Here is a 19,981-nt window from a genome sequence, read left to right as displayed (position 1 = left end):
TTCAAGTTACTTTTTTGTGCTATTTCACCCACCGGATAAATTTTCGTGTAATGGGACCGCTTGCGCATCCACCTTCCGCACTTGCTTTCCATTCGTTTCGCCTCCAGGCTTATTAGTATACGGTAGCTTCCCGGAACAATTGCCCTGAACACACAAAAAAGAACCTGTACAAAGGTTCACTGCACAAAACATCCCTCCCTGCTCGACAAGCATTGGCGTTTTACTTAATGACTCATATTTCAAATCCACGTCAGGAGTGGTGTACTTATGAGACATGGGTATATTTAAAGTGTAAAAATGATACATGACATATTTGTGGAAAGCAAACAATAGCTTTTGTGCATTTGTTTCTTTTTTCGTGGGGTTTAACAACAACATCAAATCTATTCAATGTATAAAGGACTTCCTAGAAAAGCGCTTCAAGGAAGAGTGCGGAAATTAAAGAACAGGCATAATGCGAAGAGCCTTTCTGTTTATTACAATGTTCGTTTCTCTAGCAGCGAAATCCTGCACTGGTAAGATTCTTTCTTCGATGAATAGTTGACTTTTTCTCGCATGCGTAGTACTGGATCCCTCTCAGAACACGTTACGTGTTCGTCTTGGATTAGCTGCGCTGCGCTCATGGTTGTTTATGCAAAACGCACGTTTGTTTGAGTGCGCTCATATTCTATAACGTATATTATTGTCTAAGGAATCTGGACACTTCGTAGTAAGAGAAAAAAATCTTTGGGAAGTTTTGTTTATGATCGTTGCCCTAGCAATTGTTTTTTTTTTTGGCTGGGAAAGCATGAATGTATTTTCTTCTAATGGTATCCAATATGTTGACGTCGCTTTTAAATTTTCGTTTTCAGTGTATTCTCAACATGCATGGATACTAAACTCATTAGCTTGGTCATAACTGGGTTTTTTCACCTGTTTTTAACATGGCCTCATCTCTAAAATCATGTTAAAATTCTTAGCTGCTGCTGTTATAAATACAATAAGTAAAACCAAAGCTAAACTATGCCATTAACTGAGCAATGGCTTGTCGAGTACTAGCTAGCTTCATTTTCGCTCTTCTTTATTCAGCACCAAGTGTGAAGGAAGACGAAGTGTCTTTGTTAAGGTGTCTTCACATCGCTGTTGTGAAAATCTCGCCTGCCGCGTAAATACGTTTCCTATAGCGAACCAACTGGATTCACGCCATCCAAGGAGGCTTCGGAGGCCCAGTCGCCGCCTGGTTGCGTCGCATACAGCAAATGTGACGCAGTTATTCCTGGACATGAACTACGCACCGAGGCTAGGCCTAGCGCCTCCGGTGACGTGCTGGCGGGGGTAGCTCCGCCTGCGCCGCTTGCCTCGGTGGCTTTCCCCGCAGTACAACTGCCCCCCGAGCATAGGCCAGACCTCCAAAATCTTGCCTTTGCTTCATTGGATACGGCGCCTGCCCTGCCTTCTCCAGATGTACAACAGCTCGTGAGTGATTTACCCTCTGGGCGGAACACAGATACGGCTGCTCAGCCTATACTTCTGGATAGACCTCTACCAGTACTACATGAGACGCCGAGCACTCCAATGGACCTGTCATCGGGCCGCCGGTCCTCCGCTCTTCTCAAAAGCGCCCTTCGGGAGACGCTGCAACGGGTTCCTCTTCGGTCAGCTGCGGCTCACAAGGCAAGCGTTCCTGCCTAACCACAGACCGCCCAGATATGTCTGCCCATCGCTCAGTGAGTTACAAAGCCGCTATCAAATCTCTGGCAACGAAAAGCCTTGCAGATATACCGATCAGTATTCTTCACGCAAATCTGGATTGTCGTTTCGGAAAGAGAGGTTTTCACGGCTTTACGGCAACAAATAAGTCCAATACCATTGCTGTGTGGCTCCCGACCTTGGCTGCCGTGATACTTCTGCAAACACTATAGTGCATTACATTTACCAGCGAGGTCTCTGTTCCGGTGCAGGTGCACCTGCACCGGAACAGAGACAGAGAACAGAGAATGCGACTTGCAGCGTTGTGTTGTCTACAACGTCGATGCTAATGAGGACCTGGCCGCTCTTCAGTTTGAGTTTTATTGTGCAACCCACCGAGTGATCCACGCACGTTATATGTGAAAAGGGCGCTATTGAATCGTCATCCTGCAAGGCCCGCGGACACCACTAGTCTGCTTGCACTACTATGGGTGTATTTTGCGGCCTCGGTCATACAAACCAACCGCTGTCTACTGCTACAGATGCTTCAGACCTGGCCATATGCATAGCTCCTCCCTTTCACAACTCAAGTTGCACTGCGCCGGGAGGCGCAGCGGCGTACAGATGTGGCCTCTGCCAAACTGAAAACCACGACATCACATCGCCCACTTGCTCCACAAAGCTGAAGGGAACAGAAAAGATTCGTCGTGGGTATTCTAAGTAAATGACTGAGAATGTGTGTACACCCCTTGTGCAGACCTCCAACCGGTTTGCAGCTCTTCAGTCAGATGATGACTAGCGGCCCGAACTTTCCGTGCTGCACACGCATGACACTGCTACCCAGCAGACTTACAGCGATAAAGTGCGTAAGGATCGTCAGCATCAGCAGGCTACAAAACAGCGTAGCATCCCGGAACCTCCCAACGATGACATGGTAGAAGTTGATGACCAAATAGCACGCCTTTTGGCAGAGACTCCGACAAGACCTTGAACTGTTTGCACCGCCACTAGAACTGATGAATCAGCAACGAACATGTCCCGCCCACCAGCTTCTTTCACAGCTCCTCCCAGAGTACCTGCTACACTGCCAGATAACTGTACAGCATCCGTACTCTGCTTCATGGTTACCCACCTATCCTATCTGAAATCTGTTCTCTTGCAACGCTTGGTCTACTACCCGAAGATGGAGCGCTCCGACTTTTCTGGTGTGCCCCAGGGAACATCACCCCGTACCATCTCTCGTTGCCCTGTTGCGGGCGGTTGTGCAACCGCGCCTTGTTTACCGTGCCCAATTCCAGCATTTGACTAAGGCTCATTGGGTATGTCTTGAAGCTGTTAATCAAGAGAAAATGAGGGTCATTATTTGCCTTCCCCGCATCACCCCGATCGTGGCGCTACAAGAACATGTGCAGCTTAATACACTAGATGCAATGGGGCAGCAATGGCGCGATGCTCTGCGGCTTAAAGGGAAGCTGAAGCACTTTTCAAGAAAAAAAAAAGTTCCCTACGTCATTTTATAGCTTTTAGTCCGCTGAAGAAGAATGTCTCATTCAAAAAGAGTGGAAATAAACGCAAAAAGCTGTTGTTTCGAAGAAAACGCGCCCCATCGCTTCAGGGCGCCGAGCGAACGCCGCTCTTGCCCGCGATTGGCCGCGACCGTCGTGACGTCATCCACGGAGATCTCCGGCCGGCACCGACGGCGTTGCTACTGAAGCGTTGTTGCGCAGCGCGTTGCTTTAGCTGGCTTTTAACGACTACGTTTTGGAAATTGCGAATAATTGAAGCAGTGTTGCACAGTTTGGACTCTCGCCATACCTGTTCGAGCCATCAGCAGCTTCAGGAAACGGCGGAACCAACGACGCCGCGGAGTGCGCCGGCATTTAAATTCAAGTCGCGACATTTTAACGTGTTGGAAATCTCGACTGAATGAATGGATGGATGACAGCTTTTATTTCCACCGGAAATGGAGACCCCTTACTGCTCACCGCCCCCGGCACACAGACCTGGAGGGCGGGGGCCGGAGCCTCCGCGACTAAAGGCGAACAAAGAGATCTTATCTCTTCGTGGCTTCTGCTGCCAGGCGGATTAGCTTGTTTCTGCCGAGCGGGTTCTTCACTGCGTAGCAGGACTTCCCAGCCTTCTCTGCTATCAATATCTTCGTCGACTCCGGGGTAGTCGGCGCATTCCTATATTCTTTTCTTCCGGGTAACCCTGCAACCGCCGGACTGACGGAACCTGGAGGAGCGCGGGCAAACCTATTCCGAAATCGTTGAGATATATGAACTAAACCGAAAACTGGTGCCACCGCCGGATAAGAAGCTGAGTAATAGAGAAGCGATCACATGGCGGCACCCGCAAGCCGGAAATTTCGTTCACCCAGTATGGGCCTTTCCCGTCCTACCAGGTTAACACGAAAACGAAATCTCGACTGATGCGTATGTTTTGCATAGGTGCATGCGCGTGCATATCTTTTGTGCAGGTGCATGTGCAAGTGGCAATTAAAAAAAGGAAATTGCACAGAAACGTTGTTGTGTACCACTGCTGCATAGAAGCGTGACCACCAACCAACTTCTTGTAACGCCTGTAAACATGATCGATCAGACCATCGGCACGCTTACACAAGTCGCACGAGGTACAGTTTTTGTTTGTTCATTTATTTAAGTTACTTGCCTCATTACTCCCGAAAGCCTTCTAGAACTACAAAAGAATGCCTTACTGAATGAGTTGGAGTGGGCTCACTGCAGCGCGAAGAAACGTGGTAGCCGGGAGAAAGCTCTATGTGCGCCATTCGTTCTGTCGCATGTTCGGGCTACGGTCCAACCACAAAACTTGTGCACTTACCCCTGCACATTGTTGTTTTCGTTTTTTTGCACGATGAACACGCTTTTGGGCAATAATTATGGCTGCGTTTCAGAGCTTGCAGTGCGCTCATTCAAACCAGTGTGCTGCGAGATGTAGTTGCGGCTGTTGAGTATCGAGATAACCAGCAGAATTACTTGTGGATGATATACATGTATGCGTACCGCGGCTCGGCAACTTTGCGGTTTTGACTCAAGGACAAATTTGCGTGGATTCTGGCGCAATTTTTGATCGCCAGCCATGACCAAGTGCTCATCTATGCAAATGTTTGCAATTTCTCAACTATACTAGGCTTATAGATAATTGGTTATTGTTCAATCAGGTGCAGCTGTATGTGCTGCACGCTGATGAAAGTTTAAGAGAATTGCTTGTGCTGCCAGGAGGTGCAAGCAATAAGGAAAAGCAAAAAGCCACACAGTTCGTAACGAGCTCAAAAGAGTTCAAGACTGTGTGTCTAAAAGGCAGTGCTGGAAGTGGCCTTAGCTGAGCATGGATAGGAACCAGCTGGAAAAGGCAAAGAGTTTAAAAACAGGTAAGAAACTAATATAACGAAAAGAGAAATATTGATGTATATATTTTGTGCAGACAGCTTTGGCATGCTGCGTACCACCAGATTGTCTGGTTAACGCGGAAGAGGCTGGGGGAAGAAAACACGACGGATTCGACCAAGCTGTGTGCTGCGCGCTGTTCGAAAGAAGTACCATGCAAAAAGTGGTTTATATACAGGCTTCAAGCATTACACAGAACGCTTGACGCAGAGAAAGTAAACGGCACTGGCAGAAGATTACGTCGATCTGTGGTTCGCCAAAGCGCGCTCCGCAGCAAAGCAAGCGCAGGCGGCCGGCCGGCTGACTCTCCGTGAATGGCGTCACTTCCGCCAGTTCTCCCTCTCTCTGCCGTCCCCCCACCCGACGCTTTCGGAAGCGACGAGGGCGTGCCGGCGGCGGGTTTTTAAGCAGCTATTACAGCTTTTTTTGTGCACAGAATGGAGAAAAAATTTACGCACATGATTTTCAAGGTCCTTTCTTCCCAACCACCGCGTTTCATGCGATTTGAAAGCCGCTTCAGAGTCCCTTTAAGTCAAAACTTACACACACAACGTGAGCACTCAGGGCATATGCTTCATCGCAATCCATTCTATAGCCACCCCCGCCAGGTCTCTCTCCCTGGCGTTTTGTGCAGCTAAGCGACAAAAAACCAGCTGATCTACGTCGGCAATCATCTACACGCGTGGCATCGTCGTTTCGGGACCGAAATACAGAGCAAGACGCCAATCTGCCGCATGGCTCCATCGTTATGTACGTTGACGCAAGCATCCAGGCCTGCGAAACAATGGCAGTTTCCTGTCCTTGCAAGCCTGCCCTGAACAAAAAGTCAAGGTTTCGCCTCTCAGAACCTCTTTCCTCCTTCTGTGCGGAGGTGCCTGCTGTTCAAGAGGCACTTTGCTCTGTGGCCGCCGTTTCCATGCTACATACGGCCCGCATTGTCATTCGCACCAACGCCTTTCACGTCACACGCCTAATACGAGGCGTCAGTCGCACCTCAGAAATCTTCCAAGACATCCATCGTCTAGCGGCACGCATCCCGGAGCAAATGCGTATTTTGTGGGTCCCGCGTGATCTTCTGAGCGCACAAATCCACGCAGATTCTGCGATCCGCCTTTCGACCCCAACCTCGTCTTTGCCTCGAGTCCTCACTCTGGATGACACCACCCTTCTTTTATCAAGAAGGGAACACCTCCAGTGCCACACAAGTTCTTTAATCCCTCCGTGTGCGGTCACCCTCCCCCGTGGTCTTACCCGTGCAGAGCAGATTGGGCTTCGAAGGGTACAGGTCGGTGTTGCTCTAACTCCAGCCGTGACACGCAAGTAGCCACAATTCCAAGATTTATATCCCCGCCCCGGGAGTCCAGTCTGCAAGATTAGAGATAGTGAGGCGGATATTCACCAGCTGCTGTGGGTTTGCCCTGCGCTGAAGCCGACGTGAATTCGGCACCTGGCGGCAGTGGGTCTCTCACCGAACAATCCCGATTTCTATATCGCTTGGACACAGTGACCACGTCAAGGTTCACTACTTGATTTCATTAAATCAACCAAACATTTTCATTTATTTAAGAATCCTCCTCATCCCTCATTTCATAACATATATGCACTGAGGCAATAAGCATTGCTTAAAAAATAAATAAGGAAATATTATTGGGGGAGGCACTAGATGGAATAATAACTGCATGCTGTCTATACCGTGACTGATCTGAATTTTTGGTGCTAATTTGAATAAGGCATTTTTTTCAGCCTCGAAGCAATAGAAAACTAAATGACTCGAGAGTAGCCATGCAGCGATTATTTTAATTTCGTGAAAAACAATACATCATCTACACACCAGTGAACATCGGACGAGAAGAAGGACTACATAGATAATGTCTTCAAAAAACAGGATAGCATCCAATACCGAATATATATGTACTCTAGACTGTAAGGGGGTAAGATCCCCGTAAAAACCTTGTTGGCGTTCATTGGGACCACTGTTCATAGAAACGTTTTAAACAATAATGTTGAGGACCCTCATTATTTAGACCTATTTTGTTCTGTAGTAGCTTGAGGCAGATGTTGCTTAATTCATTACAAAATGCAAGGAAATGCAGTCTGCGAAATAAAAATATCAAATATATCATTTTGTTTCGGCGTGAAAGTTACGACTGGAATTTCACATTAGTGATATGTGAAAATTATTTTGTGATTGTAAAAAGTACGAACGCAAATGGAACAAAGTAAGTCAGACTTGAAAACAAAATGCGCTCATGTACTCCGCATTGTTTACTAGCCAAAGAAATATCCGGATAAATCAGAGGAGAACGGCTGTGACCATATTAACTGACTGAATCATCTTGTCGACCTTTCATCAAGAAAGGTGTTGACAGATTATTAGATCATAAAGGGATACTACTGCGCAAGACCTCATCCGTATTTAAGTCGAAATGGTGCATGTTGGAAGCATATTATCAATCTTTCTCAAAATTAAATTCGACTGCAAGTGGAAGGAATAAATGCAGCAAACAGTAATAACTTTTTAAGGTGGTTTGTGTTCCGAGCACCTATGTATTTATATGTTGAATTTAGGCTCGTGACCCTGATTTAACTTTATAAAGCAAGAATCTGCAATGCGTTCCTCTCGCAGGTTTTTTAGTCTATCCAAGGATTCTGCAAAGTAGTACAGACGACAATGCCCTACTGGTGCATATTCACGAAGACCTGACCCTTAACCTGCAAAAAAGTTCTCTCCTGACACGAGAATTCTTCATCACTTCATCAGCAGGCCCCGACTTTGACTCAGAAGTCGTGAGCTCACTTTATATACCGTAATAAAGTCAAGTCTAGTTCAGAATTTATTGTAAGAAAAAATCATTACTTTTGTCATAAAAAGTGTACACTGCGTAAAGGGTTTTAGATATGATTAAATGAATATTCCTTTTTCTCAAATTCGGCCTACAACTATTTATTTTACACTTTAAAGAACAAACAATTTACATAAGGAAATTTATTTCAAGAGCTGCTCAGGTTTAATGCTTTCCACATTTCAGCCAAACTGTGAAATACAAATTGAAAAATAAGTAACCATGAGGAAATTCCTAATGCGGATTTTCATTTTGCGCTGCCCAAAGTACAATCTTGCATGGCTTCTGCATTTAGGCGCGTTAACAATGTGAAAAAAACTGCTAGCTCATACTTACGGCTTTAAAGCTCTTGAAATACGTGAGTACGGCATTATTGATAAATTATGTTCAGAACTCTTTCTGTGATAACAATGCTAACAAAATGAATTTCGTCCTAGTTGTTTGTCCTGAAGTAGCAGTCGAAGCTGTCAATGGTTTACTGTAAATTCAACCGTGACATGTTTGCTTTCAAAATATGACTGCTAGCGTGTTTCCTAACCTTTCAAACGTTTATCAATGAATTTATTTGCTTCCATCGCTTGTCTACGATTTATAAGCGCTGCGTACTAAATCCCGTGCATTACGATTTTCCGGATTTTTCTTGTATTGGTATACAGTAGAAAATCAAATCTTTCAAGCGCATTTAGCCGCATTGATGTGATAAGGAGTGTGTTTTGTGTACTAGAACGGGACCAGAGTAAATAACATTTCTCTGAAAAAAAAGTGTCAGACATCATCCGACGTTTTTTGTTCAGCGATTTGGTTACCATTAATTTTGCTAGTTTCCTTTTGCACTGTCATGTCATGTGTAGGTTCAAAAAAAGCTGTACGATCTACTGAAATAACGAGACATTCTCTCAACTGTCGCTATTTAGATGTTATAATTTCCCTTATTTAGCTTTGCACACCTTATTATACCGGTTCCTTTATAGGTACGGTAATTTGTACGGGGAAAATTTTTTTCGCAAACTACCCAATGGTGCCTTCAAAGGTACAGCACTAGACGCATGAATAATAATAATAATAATAATAATTGGTTTTTTTGGGGGGGAAAGGAAATGGCGCAGTATCTGTCTCATATATCGTTGGACACCTGAACCGCGCCGTAAGGGAAGGGAAAAAGGAGGGAGTGAAAGAGGAAAGGAAGAAGGAGGTGCCGTAGTGGAGGGCTCCGGAATAATTTCGACCACCTTGGGATCTTTAACGTGCACTGACATCGCACAGCACACGGGCCCCTTAGCGTTTTTCCTCCATAAAAACGCAGCCGCCGTGGTCGGGTTCGAACCCGGAAACTCCGGATCAGTAGTCGAGCGCCCTAACCACTGAGCCACCGCGGCGGGTAAGACGCATGCACTCAAAATCGTGATGTGTGTGTCTACTTTTCTTTACGAAGAAACCGGTCATGTTTCGATAATTTTAGTGGCACTATTACTTTCCTCATTGATTGATGCGATGTTGTAGTTTTAATAAAATGTCATGGACTTCTCGGTATTACGAAATCTGCGATCTGATATTCGAGTAAACTTCAGTGACAGCAACTGAGAACGCATCGTCTCTCGAAACTATAATAAAATTTGAATTGAAATGAGTTATTCTCCTTTGAAATCTAGTCATCACTTTAAAAAACTGATTTCAATGTAATTGCCCAGCTTCATGACAGTTCTTGCCTAAAATTATATTCATAAACACACGAAACTGAGCCGCTGTCGTCAGGAATGGACTCATGAGGCCAGTGAACGCTCTTATCTTGCTATATTGTACAAGACACCTTAATGACCTTAAAATTACGACCGCGGCTGAGAATAAAATCTTTTGTATTTACTGAATTTTGGCCCCTTATATTTTGAAAACATTGCTACTCTCAGGTTTGAAAACTGAAGCAACGATCTGTTGCAGGCAAAAGTAAATCAATTCGAGTGGCCTATGTTCCTTAATGATCATACCCTAATCGGACATGTCAGGCAGTTGAAGATCGCTTCTAAAATTTGATTTCGGCTTTTAATTTCGTGTTGAGAGATTTAAGTGTATTTAAACTTTAATAATACTAAGACACCAGCTTAGGTTTAGGCTTAAAGAGGTTCAACGTGCCAAAGGGACTCGAGCTATGATGTACGCCGTAGTGAAGGGCTCCGGAAATTTCGACCACCAGCGGTACTTTAACGTGCACTAGGACATCAGCTTAGGATTAGGCTTACAGAGGTTTAACATGCCAAAGGGACTCAGACTATGAGGGACGCCGTAGTGAAGTGCTCCGGAAATTTTGACCACCAGCCGTTCTTTAACGTGCACTGACATCGCACAGTACGCGCGCCTCTAAAATTTCTCCTCCATCAAAATTCGACTGCCGCGGCCGGGGTCGACTGCAGGGCTGGGTCGCGGCCGGGGCCGGGGTCGCGTCTTTCGTGTCAGCAGTCGAAAGCCATAACCACTGAGCCACCGCGACGGCGCCAAGGTATCAAGAATAGCGAAGTTTGGGTATGACAGTGGAACAAGAATTTCTTCATTAAAATTGGAAAAGGAAACTGGTCTTATACTACGAGCAGGAGAAGCAGGCAAATTTTATTTGATGAAAAGTTCTTGAGGAGTTGGCTTTTATTCATTGTAATTCATTTTTGAGTACTAGATGAGGAAGCTCTTTAATTACGATGATGGAGAGCTTCCTACTCCTACTTTCCAAGTATTAATGCAAGGTGCGGCTGCAAATGTACTGCTAATGAAAATCTGTACAAAATTTTGTTTTACTCCTACTTTTTTGCTATATTCTTTAACAGGTAAATGGAGCGGAACTAGAAGAAAACTTGTACCACGACAGCGAGCACAAAGCATCTGTTCATATAAATCAACTGGAAGACGGCTTGGAAGTGGTATGTTTCGATTTTTCATCAGACAAACGATAAAAGCAAAATGTGATGGAGTCATAGTTGTGGAACCTATACCGAAAAGTAGCCTTGTTCTATGCTGGCGTTATAAGTGAAGAAAGCTTGCTGCATCCCGAATTTGTTGCGACAAGCAGCGCGAGCAATGCCATATTTATCCCATTTTTATCCCATTTCACGAAATTTCTGGAATTTATGCGACTTAAAATCAAAATATACGCAAAATATAAGAAGGAAAATTCGAAATGCGCTCTTTGTGAGCAAAAGATGTGAGAGCGAGGCTGATGTACCAGCTTAAGCTATGAAATGCGCTTGAGAAATGGTTACGCTTTAACGCGGCACACCCAACTAGGCTGCAAGCTCATTCCTAAAGGTTCGCTCACTAGATGAAGAGACTTGTGCACTCCAAACCAGCCACCATTCTCCAACCGTTCATTGCTGACATTCCACACTTCGTGTCAGACTTCTTCACTTAAAAAAAAAAGTATTGGGTGTTTGTTCTTTTCTGCAGTAGAAACTACATCGTTCATGTATAGGGGCTAAGGTATGGGTGCAGGCTAGTTGGTCATTCATGATTAAAATTGCAATGTAACACAACAACGCAACATACAAACAAGTTGACACACGTTTTCTGGCTGCAATTGACATTTTCTGGAAACAAACGCGATTTAACACCGATTTTTGAAGAATTACACAAAAAGGAAACGTCCAATAGGTGGTACAATACCTCAATATCCTCAGATCTGCTGTGGTCAGTAATATTGAAGGCTCCCTAACATAACAGTCCTCCAACCTGAATATATCCGCGTCGTCTACATGCTCCATCAACCCGCAGTTACGTCATTTGTTGAACGCCTGTTGAAGGAGCAGAAACAAGGTGCAACTGCCAGACACGTAAATGAACAAGAACCTCGGGAAAGAAGTAAGGTAGCTGTCGCTGTCTACCTAACAGAACGTGTCGCAACGACTCAGCAAGATTAGCAGCTGTTGCGACTACAACGTAGCATACATTCACAGCCACTATAAAATGCATAGGCTATGTGCGGGGAAGAACAGACGGGACGACAAAGGGCGTTGGCACTGTCTGACTGAGCATCAAAATCCCTTGTTGATTGTGTGCAGGGCGTAGTATACTCCGTTTTCCTTTCCTCTGGTACGTTTCCCATCGATCAGACGCGAATATGCTTAATGAGTACCTGAAGTAACATGAATGTAGAACTTGCCATGCAGGCACAAGAAATCTTGTTCTGCGCCGTCGTGAATGTAAATAAGGAGACAAATATTCTGGCGTCAAAAGGCAGTGCGCACCGGATCTTGCAAGATGGGGTGGGAGATTGTGGATGCTGCTGAGATTTATAGTCCGTTTGGTTATTGTGATTATTGTGTTAGCACTTCTTTGGTACCTCTGACAAAAGCAATAATTTCGATTTTTTTCTCTTAGAATGCTACAACTATTGGTTGTTTATTTTTTTGTCTCTTTTCTTCGAAATTAGCACATACGTCGATATTCATTCCAATAAAAAGTTTCAATTCAGCTCTCGTGAGTCAACTTCTCTTTCTGTGGCTTTTATTTACATTGCTCTGTAATTACACGTCATATATAGGTGGTCACAATAATCATTGAGGGTGAAATAAATGGAAGTTACCACCTCTTCAATTATTGAAGCAGTATCTGAAGCATGTTTCTTTCACCGTTACTTGATGGAGAGTTCAGACTTCGGAGGCTTATCTTGTGATGCATATTGCCTAAGAGACCCTAATGGTTGGAATCGTAGCTACCATTAATAGCACTTAGAAGCGAGCATGTCAGTTCATACGGAACATGTCCCTCCTCCCTTTATCTAAATTTTCGAGACAAGAACTAAATGCTTGTGTGGCGCCGGTGACCTGGCCGTGTGTGCGTGATGGTAGTGGTGGCTGCATCCTTTGTTTAAAACAAAATTAAAGAAGGTCCTCAAGAGTAGAAGCATACTTATCCAGGACTCCGTGGGCCTCGTTTTAACACAGGCTCTGACCATTAGCCAAGTTTGGCCAGTTGGGCGAGCAAACCAGAAAGTTGCCTTCCGCGACGACTGCGATAAGTTAGGTATTAGGGTACCGCCATTTATTGGGGCAATCTCACAAGTAGCGCATGAAGGTGACCTTAGCCACCCCACATGCGGAGGAGTGTGCAAGGGTTAAGGTAGTGGGTGCGGTAGCGGCGAAAGATGTAGGGTAACATATGGGAGTTTGCTTGCAGTTGTCACCAATCTACGCTGTATTGTGCATCTAGTGTCAGTACATGCGCGTGAGTAGTTCTCATCCGCCGACCACTTCACGCACCGAGCTCCGGGACCTCGGGTTCTACTCAATTCCTCTTTCGCATTTTTTCATTGAATTTAATGACTCATTTTTTCTTGTTCTCTCCTCGCAGGCCTTCCTGAGAACTTGTTCGCTTCGTATGAAGCGCTCTTGGGCGACTCTGCTCTCTCGCTTAGACACTGGGCTCTATGGCTCTTTTCTCTTCCTCCTCACTCCCGCCTGACCTACGATGCGGCTTCCGTGTCGAACCACGACACTGGTATTTCCATACATTGCCGCTTCTACTGCCCTCGCAGCTAAAAGGACCAAAACATTTATTCCGTAAAGGTGACTGGATGGTTGAAACGGGTTATTATATGCCGGTCGGCACCGAAGCCCTATTGGAGGTGTTTGGAGCAATAGCTGGAGCTAGTGCAAACTTTGTCCGTAATTACTGCTTCCGTAATTTCCCCATGAATCCCCCCTCTTTTCGGTATTCAAGTAATACTAAAGGCAGTGTTACTGGAATTTGTTCTAAATGTTTATGGTTTGGATGTGTGTGGCTGTGCTGGCGTTTCATCAGACTGTAATGATAAATTTTTTTCTGAGGAAGATGCAGATTTAAATTACAAATTTTTTGTGGAAATTCGATTCCAAATTCAAATTTTATTAAAGAAAATGACCCAACCTGGTACCGTTCTTTAAACGTTATTAGACGAATAGGCTCAGATGTCCACAGCAAGAAAAAGTCTAGAGTTCAGTGCAGTTTGGCAGGAAGAACGCTCGTCCCGGCCTTACCCGATTTTAATTTGTTGCACTTTTATAGCGTAAAAAAATACCTTTTTTTAGTGAAAGCAGTTTTTGTTCTCCATTAAGCCATAGTATTCTCTTAATACACGCATAATACAATTGTTCCTTGGCACACCTTTCTGTGGAACTGATTAGAAGTTCGGCGTCCAAAGAGACAACAGACACACAAAGTAGACAGAAGTTCGGAGAATGAAGGTGCAGAGGATCGGCCCTGGTAAGATGAAGCAATTCAAAAGCACAAATGGCCTAGAGCTCGCATAAAAAAGAAACCACAGAAAGCCTCTGATAGCCAATGCTAGAAAAGTACGCTGGATCTCCGAATCTGAAGCAGCTGCAATTGCTGCGCTTTTTATACCAGCAGAACAGACAGGAAAGCGGAACATCTCAAAAATGATTCAATTACGACACTGCTTTCAAGTATTCCTGCAGCATGGTGTTTGTAAGAGTCTGAACTATCTTTTTTTGTTTTCAGAGAGGACTTCTTAGCCATGATATGAGCATTGCTCCACTTGCTCGTGCCATGCGCTCCGATGACGGTGCTATCCTGCACCAGGTGGTTAACCTGCAGGAAAGGCGGAAAGCTCTCTTGAAAGAACGTACGTTTCAAATATCCTTCTAACTTTATTCTGCTTATCCAGAAAATTACTCTTACAACTAAAATGCCTTTCATTGTTAATAAACGACGTGCCTGTTTGCTGAGAGCGCCTGTACTCTGCCATCCACTGTGGTGACCCTGTTTATAGGCGGTTGCGTTGGTGAGCCCAGGAATTTCGATTCCCTGGAGCGGTGTTAGGTGTTACCAAGACTTTGTGAAATACAACTATTTTCAGTTTCTTTACCTGCTAAAAGTAGGCGCCATATAAAATAGCGAGCGTTAGCATAGCACGTGCCGTTTGCCATCGGTGCTTACCGCGATTGCCAGCCATGAATGCGCGCAGAGAGGTCGCACCGTAGAGCCACGCGCAACCGCATCTGTCCTGCACATTGCCCGTCGGCTCGATGTACTCTTAAGCATTACAGGATAGCGAAGCGGTAACGGCAGACCGTACGCAATGTGCTAAAACTAAAACGATTATCCATGTCTTATGACGTCTCCCGTCAGGGCTTACCGCGGCAGCCAATCTCCAGTGCGCATGCGCAGATGGCACTGACCGGCCTAATTCAATCCACCTGTTTGTGGATCTCTGTCCTCCCGGCGCACGCACACTGCCGGCTAATGGTCGAGATAAGCGCTGAATATAGATAGTATGCGCTATGCTAAAACTTTATATTTGTACTGGATCCCATTAAGAGCTTGAAGATTGTAGAGCGGTTATACATGCTGCTAGCCGCACTACTTCAGTCGGCTTCCTCATAGTTATATACCTGTTTAACCCGGTGTTGTTCTTACGTATTTGGTGGAACATGCGCTTGGCTGCATTCGGGAGTTGGTGTCGGGTAGTAACAAGGAGCCTTTGTCGACCAGTAGAATTTTCTCTTGTCCGGAGTCCAACATGCTTTGCGTTCAGTTCTTCAAGACGCTTAAGGGCTTCGCATTATCATGCCTCATAAAACAGTGGAGCAAAAACGCCGTCTAACATATGGTTCCGCATGAATATTCTATCAGACGTAAAGGTTAGCAATAAGGATGGCAGTGATTTAAGTCGTCACACTTTCTGTTAGTGCGGTACTGGTTGCCAACTTCGCTGTCTCGCAGCGAGTACCCCCGCCCCCAAGCGTCGCAGCTGCAATATTTGCCACTGAGCACTCGCTATGTACTGAGGTTTTTCGATTTTTCATAAACACAGCAAGCTAAGAGCACCATTTTCGACAATAAAACAAAGCTTGATATCACACTTCATGCTCAGGGTAGAGGCACTGCTCCTAGTCAAAAACGACTACATTATGGTGCCCAAATTGTGATAAACTGCTTTTTCGTTCTCTCAAAAACACGCATTTTTCTTAAGCAATGCCGCATTGTAACATTAGACATTACAGCGCAAATGAGAAAACTAATGCCTTAACAGAATAAACCTTTTATTCACATATACTACAGAACGCCAAAATACAATTGAGTGCCAACATAAAGGCTGTTATTGGCTCGACGTTTTGCCTGCACTGGCTGGGCATTTCGCACGCATTATTCCTCAGTTTGTTTTCACATGTTGCGACTTTAGCAAGCTTCTGGGGACTCTTAAGAGCTGGTACGCCATTTTGCGAAGCTGCAATTTTAGTGTGTGCAGCTCGGGATTGCAGGTGGGCTTTGCAGTTTGACACATGTTGTCCAAATTTTCAACATATGAACGCCAGCCAACTTGTTTTTCTGTTAAAGCTCTCACTTACTGACACAAGGGAGTGATTTGTGGTGATACTGAGGCGTCTGTAGCGCCGCCGATTGCCGGGTACTCTGGGCAGGGGATATCCTGAGCGCCCACTACCCTGCAGGCATCCGATACAATACGGCGTCGCTTTGGTGGTAGTCAAAAGCGTTATTTGTTCTTTGCATAGCATTGTAGAAGATTTTGGAATACCTCTAGAACAGCGTCAGGCTGCAGCTTGAGCCGCTCATGACCCAGCGAAACAGAGCCTTAGTTCACAACTAACTCATTAGTACCAAATGACGTCAGGTGTATCGAAATGTTTCTCACAAATACGCACGCACGGCGAATCAGAGGAGAAGCCATCATTTTCTTTTCGGAAGATGATGCATCTCCAAATTTCTCGCAGCGTGGCGTCAGATGGGAAAAGAAAAAGCTGACGCCATTTCGCTGTTGCCATGTAGCCGGAGTGGCCGCGCGTCGTGCAACTAGGTGATGGCATGTTTCACACCAAGCGCTCGTTTCACAAGAACACAGGCATTCTCGTACTTCTACACTGCACCTGATAAAACGCCCGAACAAGAAAACGATGCAACGACGCATCGCGAAACGCCGCAGTCTACGCGTAGGCGGCCACCCGTCCGCTCCGCCGCTCGCCAAAACATGATCCTCGGTTGACTACAGCACCGCCGCGCCGCCGTTCTTGAACACATAACAAAGCTCTCCCATTGAGTTACAGAGAAGTTTTATGACCGTAAACCTCTTGTAGGACTCTTGTAATGCTGATGTTCATATGGTCTAGTAGTGGGAAATAGACGTGCTTATCACATAAGGGGCACTTCGTGGTACAAGCCGCCGTTTTTCGTGGAGCTGTCTCTCGAGTTCGTGCTACTGTCTGAGAGAACGTAAACTCAATGTGTTGTTCTAATACAGAGAAACAAGCTCCTTTTAACAAAACAGATTCAGCTGGCGTTTAAATTCATTGACTTGCTGCTCTCTGTAGGGAAGGTTTTCAGTGCGAGAAAAGATGAAACGAGAGAGGTGTAGGAAATGGCATGACAAAGTTCGATGCATAGGGAATGCGCGCTGAGAGTGCTGAACCAAGGGATTGAATTATGTCTAGAAGATTAATGTTATTCAAATAAACAAATAAAAGGTTCTTAGCGCGTCTCTGTTGGTTATGACCAGCTAAAGGTCGTAATACGCAGTCAAATATTAGGGACACATGTGTGATTCTATAAGATATTCACAATTTGCACACTGGTCAGCATACGCTGGACATTCTAAGAATATATTCTCCACGGTTTCTACTGAGCCGCAGTTGTCTCAACAAGAACTGCTCGCTTCACCGAAACTGACCTGAACAGCGCTTAGACGAAGTCGTTGGTAAAAAGGTTCCAGATGGCGAGAAGTCAGGGTGACAGTCATGATCTGAGCTGTGCGTAGATAAAGTGCAGAAATTGGTGATTACGTGTCGGCAAGCTCCACATCCGGTTTTTTTCCTGAGTGCTTTTTTAGGTATTTAAGGTTTCGGCATTTAAGACGCCTCAGATGTCGTGAAGTAAATCAATTCACATTTACGGTGCTCATGACCTCTGCGGCCTGCTTCATCCGCGTTTTGTTAGCACTCATTCTACAGTTAGCTGCATTCCACTGAGTTATAATAAAGTGGCCTGGTGGCGTAGATAGCTGATTTCGATAGAAACTGGCTATCAAATAAGGTGGGCAGAGATTGAGCGCAGTTTTGCTGTCCGTGAAGACAACCCAGCAGCCAGGACATTGGCACGACATATAGGAGACAGCGTCTTTATTTCCGTGGAGTTCAGCTGGCGTGGACGATATCTCCTGTTGCATGCGATGGGAAAACATTTGGCCTGTCGAGGGCACTTCAACGCCACAAGAGGAAGACTCCTGGAAGTCGTGTCATCTTTGAAGATGTCTATGTGTGTGCAGTATTTATCACCGAAAAAAAGTGTGAGGAGCTTGCAGCGCCGCTTGTGACATGCGTCATTTCGTACTAACAACTAGTATGTACTGGTTTATCTCGAGAGGCGAGGGTGTTCAGAGTAGAAAGGTTGTAGGCAGTAACTTTTTCCGCGAAGTAATATAAAGAAGGTTGAGCAGCAGCTGTGGTAATGCCAGAACCAGCGAATGATAACCTTCAAAGCAGTTATATGTTTCGCCGTTGTTATGTAAGCAGCAGCTTGGTTCGGGCTGGCTGGTTAGAAGTTCTTGTATAAATAGCGCAGGAAAGAAGAATGCAACAGACAACAGAAAATACAGTCGCTAACGACAGTACTGTGGGTTCAATCGGGGTTGGTCCATGAGGTTGACACAGATGATCACAATGATTACTGCGGCCGGCGAGCGTAGAAAAGAGGCCATTCGTAGGATAAATTTGAAGCATTATTATCGCAGTGCAATAAAAAACATCTTCTTGTAGCTATTATTGTGACCACGTCCATAAAACATATTGCGATGGAGGAAAGTCAATGAGTGAATTTCTGTAACCTTTCTCACTTTCGACAAACACTGATCCAATGCTGCATTAAGTGCTTCCAAGGCGTTCCCATCGTGCTAACTTCACTGCGATGCGCACTTGGCGGTAGCCTAAAGTAGGCGACAGCAGAATCGGTTTGCGACCGTCCTCTGAGGAGCCGTGTTTACAGTTCCCTCGCTTCATGTAGAGGTCTACAGAATTACGCTAATGCACAGGACAATGGCGAAATTTATCACGAAGGACTGTATAATTCAGCTCACTCCTCCTGGCTACATCTGCAGGTGCTGAACTATGGAGCAGTTTTTAATTTTACTTAGCAAGCGAGCACAGTCTAACGTTGCTGAGCTCTGCAACAAGCCTTTGAAAAACGTCCATGCTATGGAAGGCTGAATGTTAAAAGAGGATAAATTGATATCTCGGAAATCATCCGACCATCACACGAGTGGTCACATTCGGTTGTAAGTGTCGGGCACAGTGCTGAGCGGTGAACATTCCTAATATCTCTGAACACTTATTTCTCCTTTCGGCAGAAATATCGAGCTCTAGAAACCAACTTTAAGCAATGCTCTGCTTCTATTCTATGCAGTTTTATAACAAATTACGCAGCCACAAAGAGCGTTAGGCAGTAAATTGACTGAACAAACAAAAACGCGCAGTCGGATGGGCACTGTTTGTTGGAGAATTCTAACGGATGCGGGCAGTTAGAAGCAGACGAGTAATTAAATTTTTTGAACCGAACATTTTGCAGCGCCAAAACACACTATGTGTAGTCACAAGAGGTTCCTGTGCAAAGCTTGTCATCCACAGCGAGAGCCGGAAAAGCGTATTGCAACAGGACACCAGCAGCGCAGGTAGGCGCTGAAACGAGATGGAGCGAAGGCCAATGACGTCGGACTAGTCACATGACCAAATATGGCGGTGCTCCTACTTCCGCACTCTAAAGTCCGTATAGATTCACTCTAGTCAGAATCATCACGCGCAGTCAAGCGTCGAAACCTGCGCTACAGGAGTCTTCAACATCATCATCAGCCTTATTACACCCACAGCAGGCAAAATGGCTTCACACATCTCTCTCCAATTACTCTGTCACGTGCCAGCTGTGGACAGCATATGCTCGCATACCTCTTATTTTCATCCGCCCACCTAACTTTCTGCTGCCTCCGACTATTTCTGTACGTATCCACTCCGTTACTATTAAGGACCATCGGTCATCTTGCCTTCAAATTACACGCCCTACCCAAGCCCAGTTATTCCGCTTGAT

At 45.3% G+C, this 19,981-nt stretch overlaps 1 protein-coding gene across 1 annotated transcript; it reads left to right on the top strand.

Annotated features, from left to right (window-relative positions):
• Window positions 1-427: 427 nt before the first annotated feature.
• Window positions 428-18,241, top strand: LOC144103507 (uncharacterized). The gene is made up of 5 exons (XM_077636207.1): window positions 428-515; window positions 7,702-7,862; window positions 10,729-10,821; window positions 14,396-14,519; window positions 18,174-18,241. Exons 1-5 carry the CDS (start codon window positions 455-457, stop codon window positions 18,239-18,241), a joined length of 507 nt encoding a protein of 168 aa, XP_077492333.1. The 5' UTR covers window positions 428-454.
• The last annotated feature ends 1,740 nt before the right edge of the window (window positions 18,242-19,981 follow it).

Source organism: Amblyomma americanum, chromosome 9, assembly GCF_052857255.1.
Source record: "Amblyomma americanum isolate KBUSLIRL-KWMA chromosome 9, ASM5285725v1, whole genome shotgun sequence".
Lineage (NCBI taxonomy): Eukaryota > Metazoa > Arthropoda > Arachnida > Ixodida > Ixodidae > Amblyomma > Amblyomma americanum.
The sequence above is the reverse complement of the archived record's forward strand: the minus strand, read 5'-3'. Positions and strand labels throughout refer to the sequence as shown.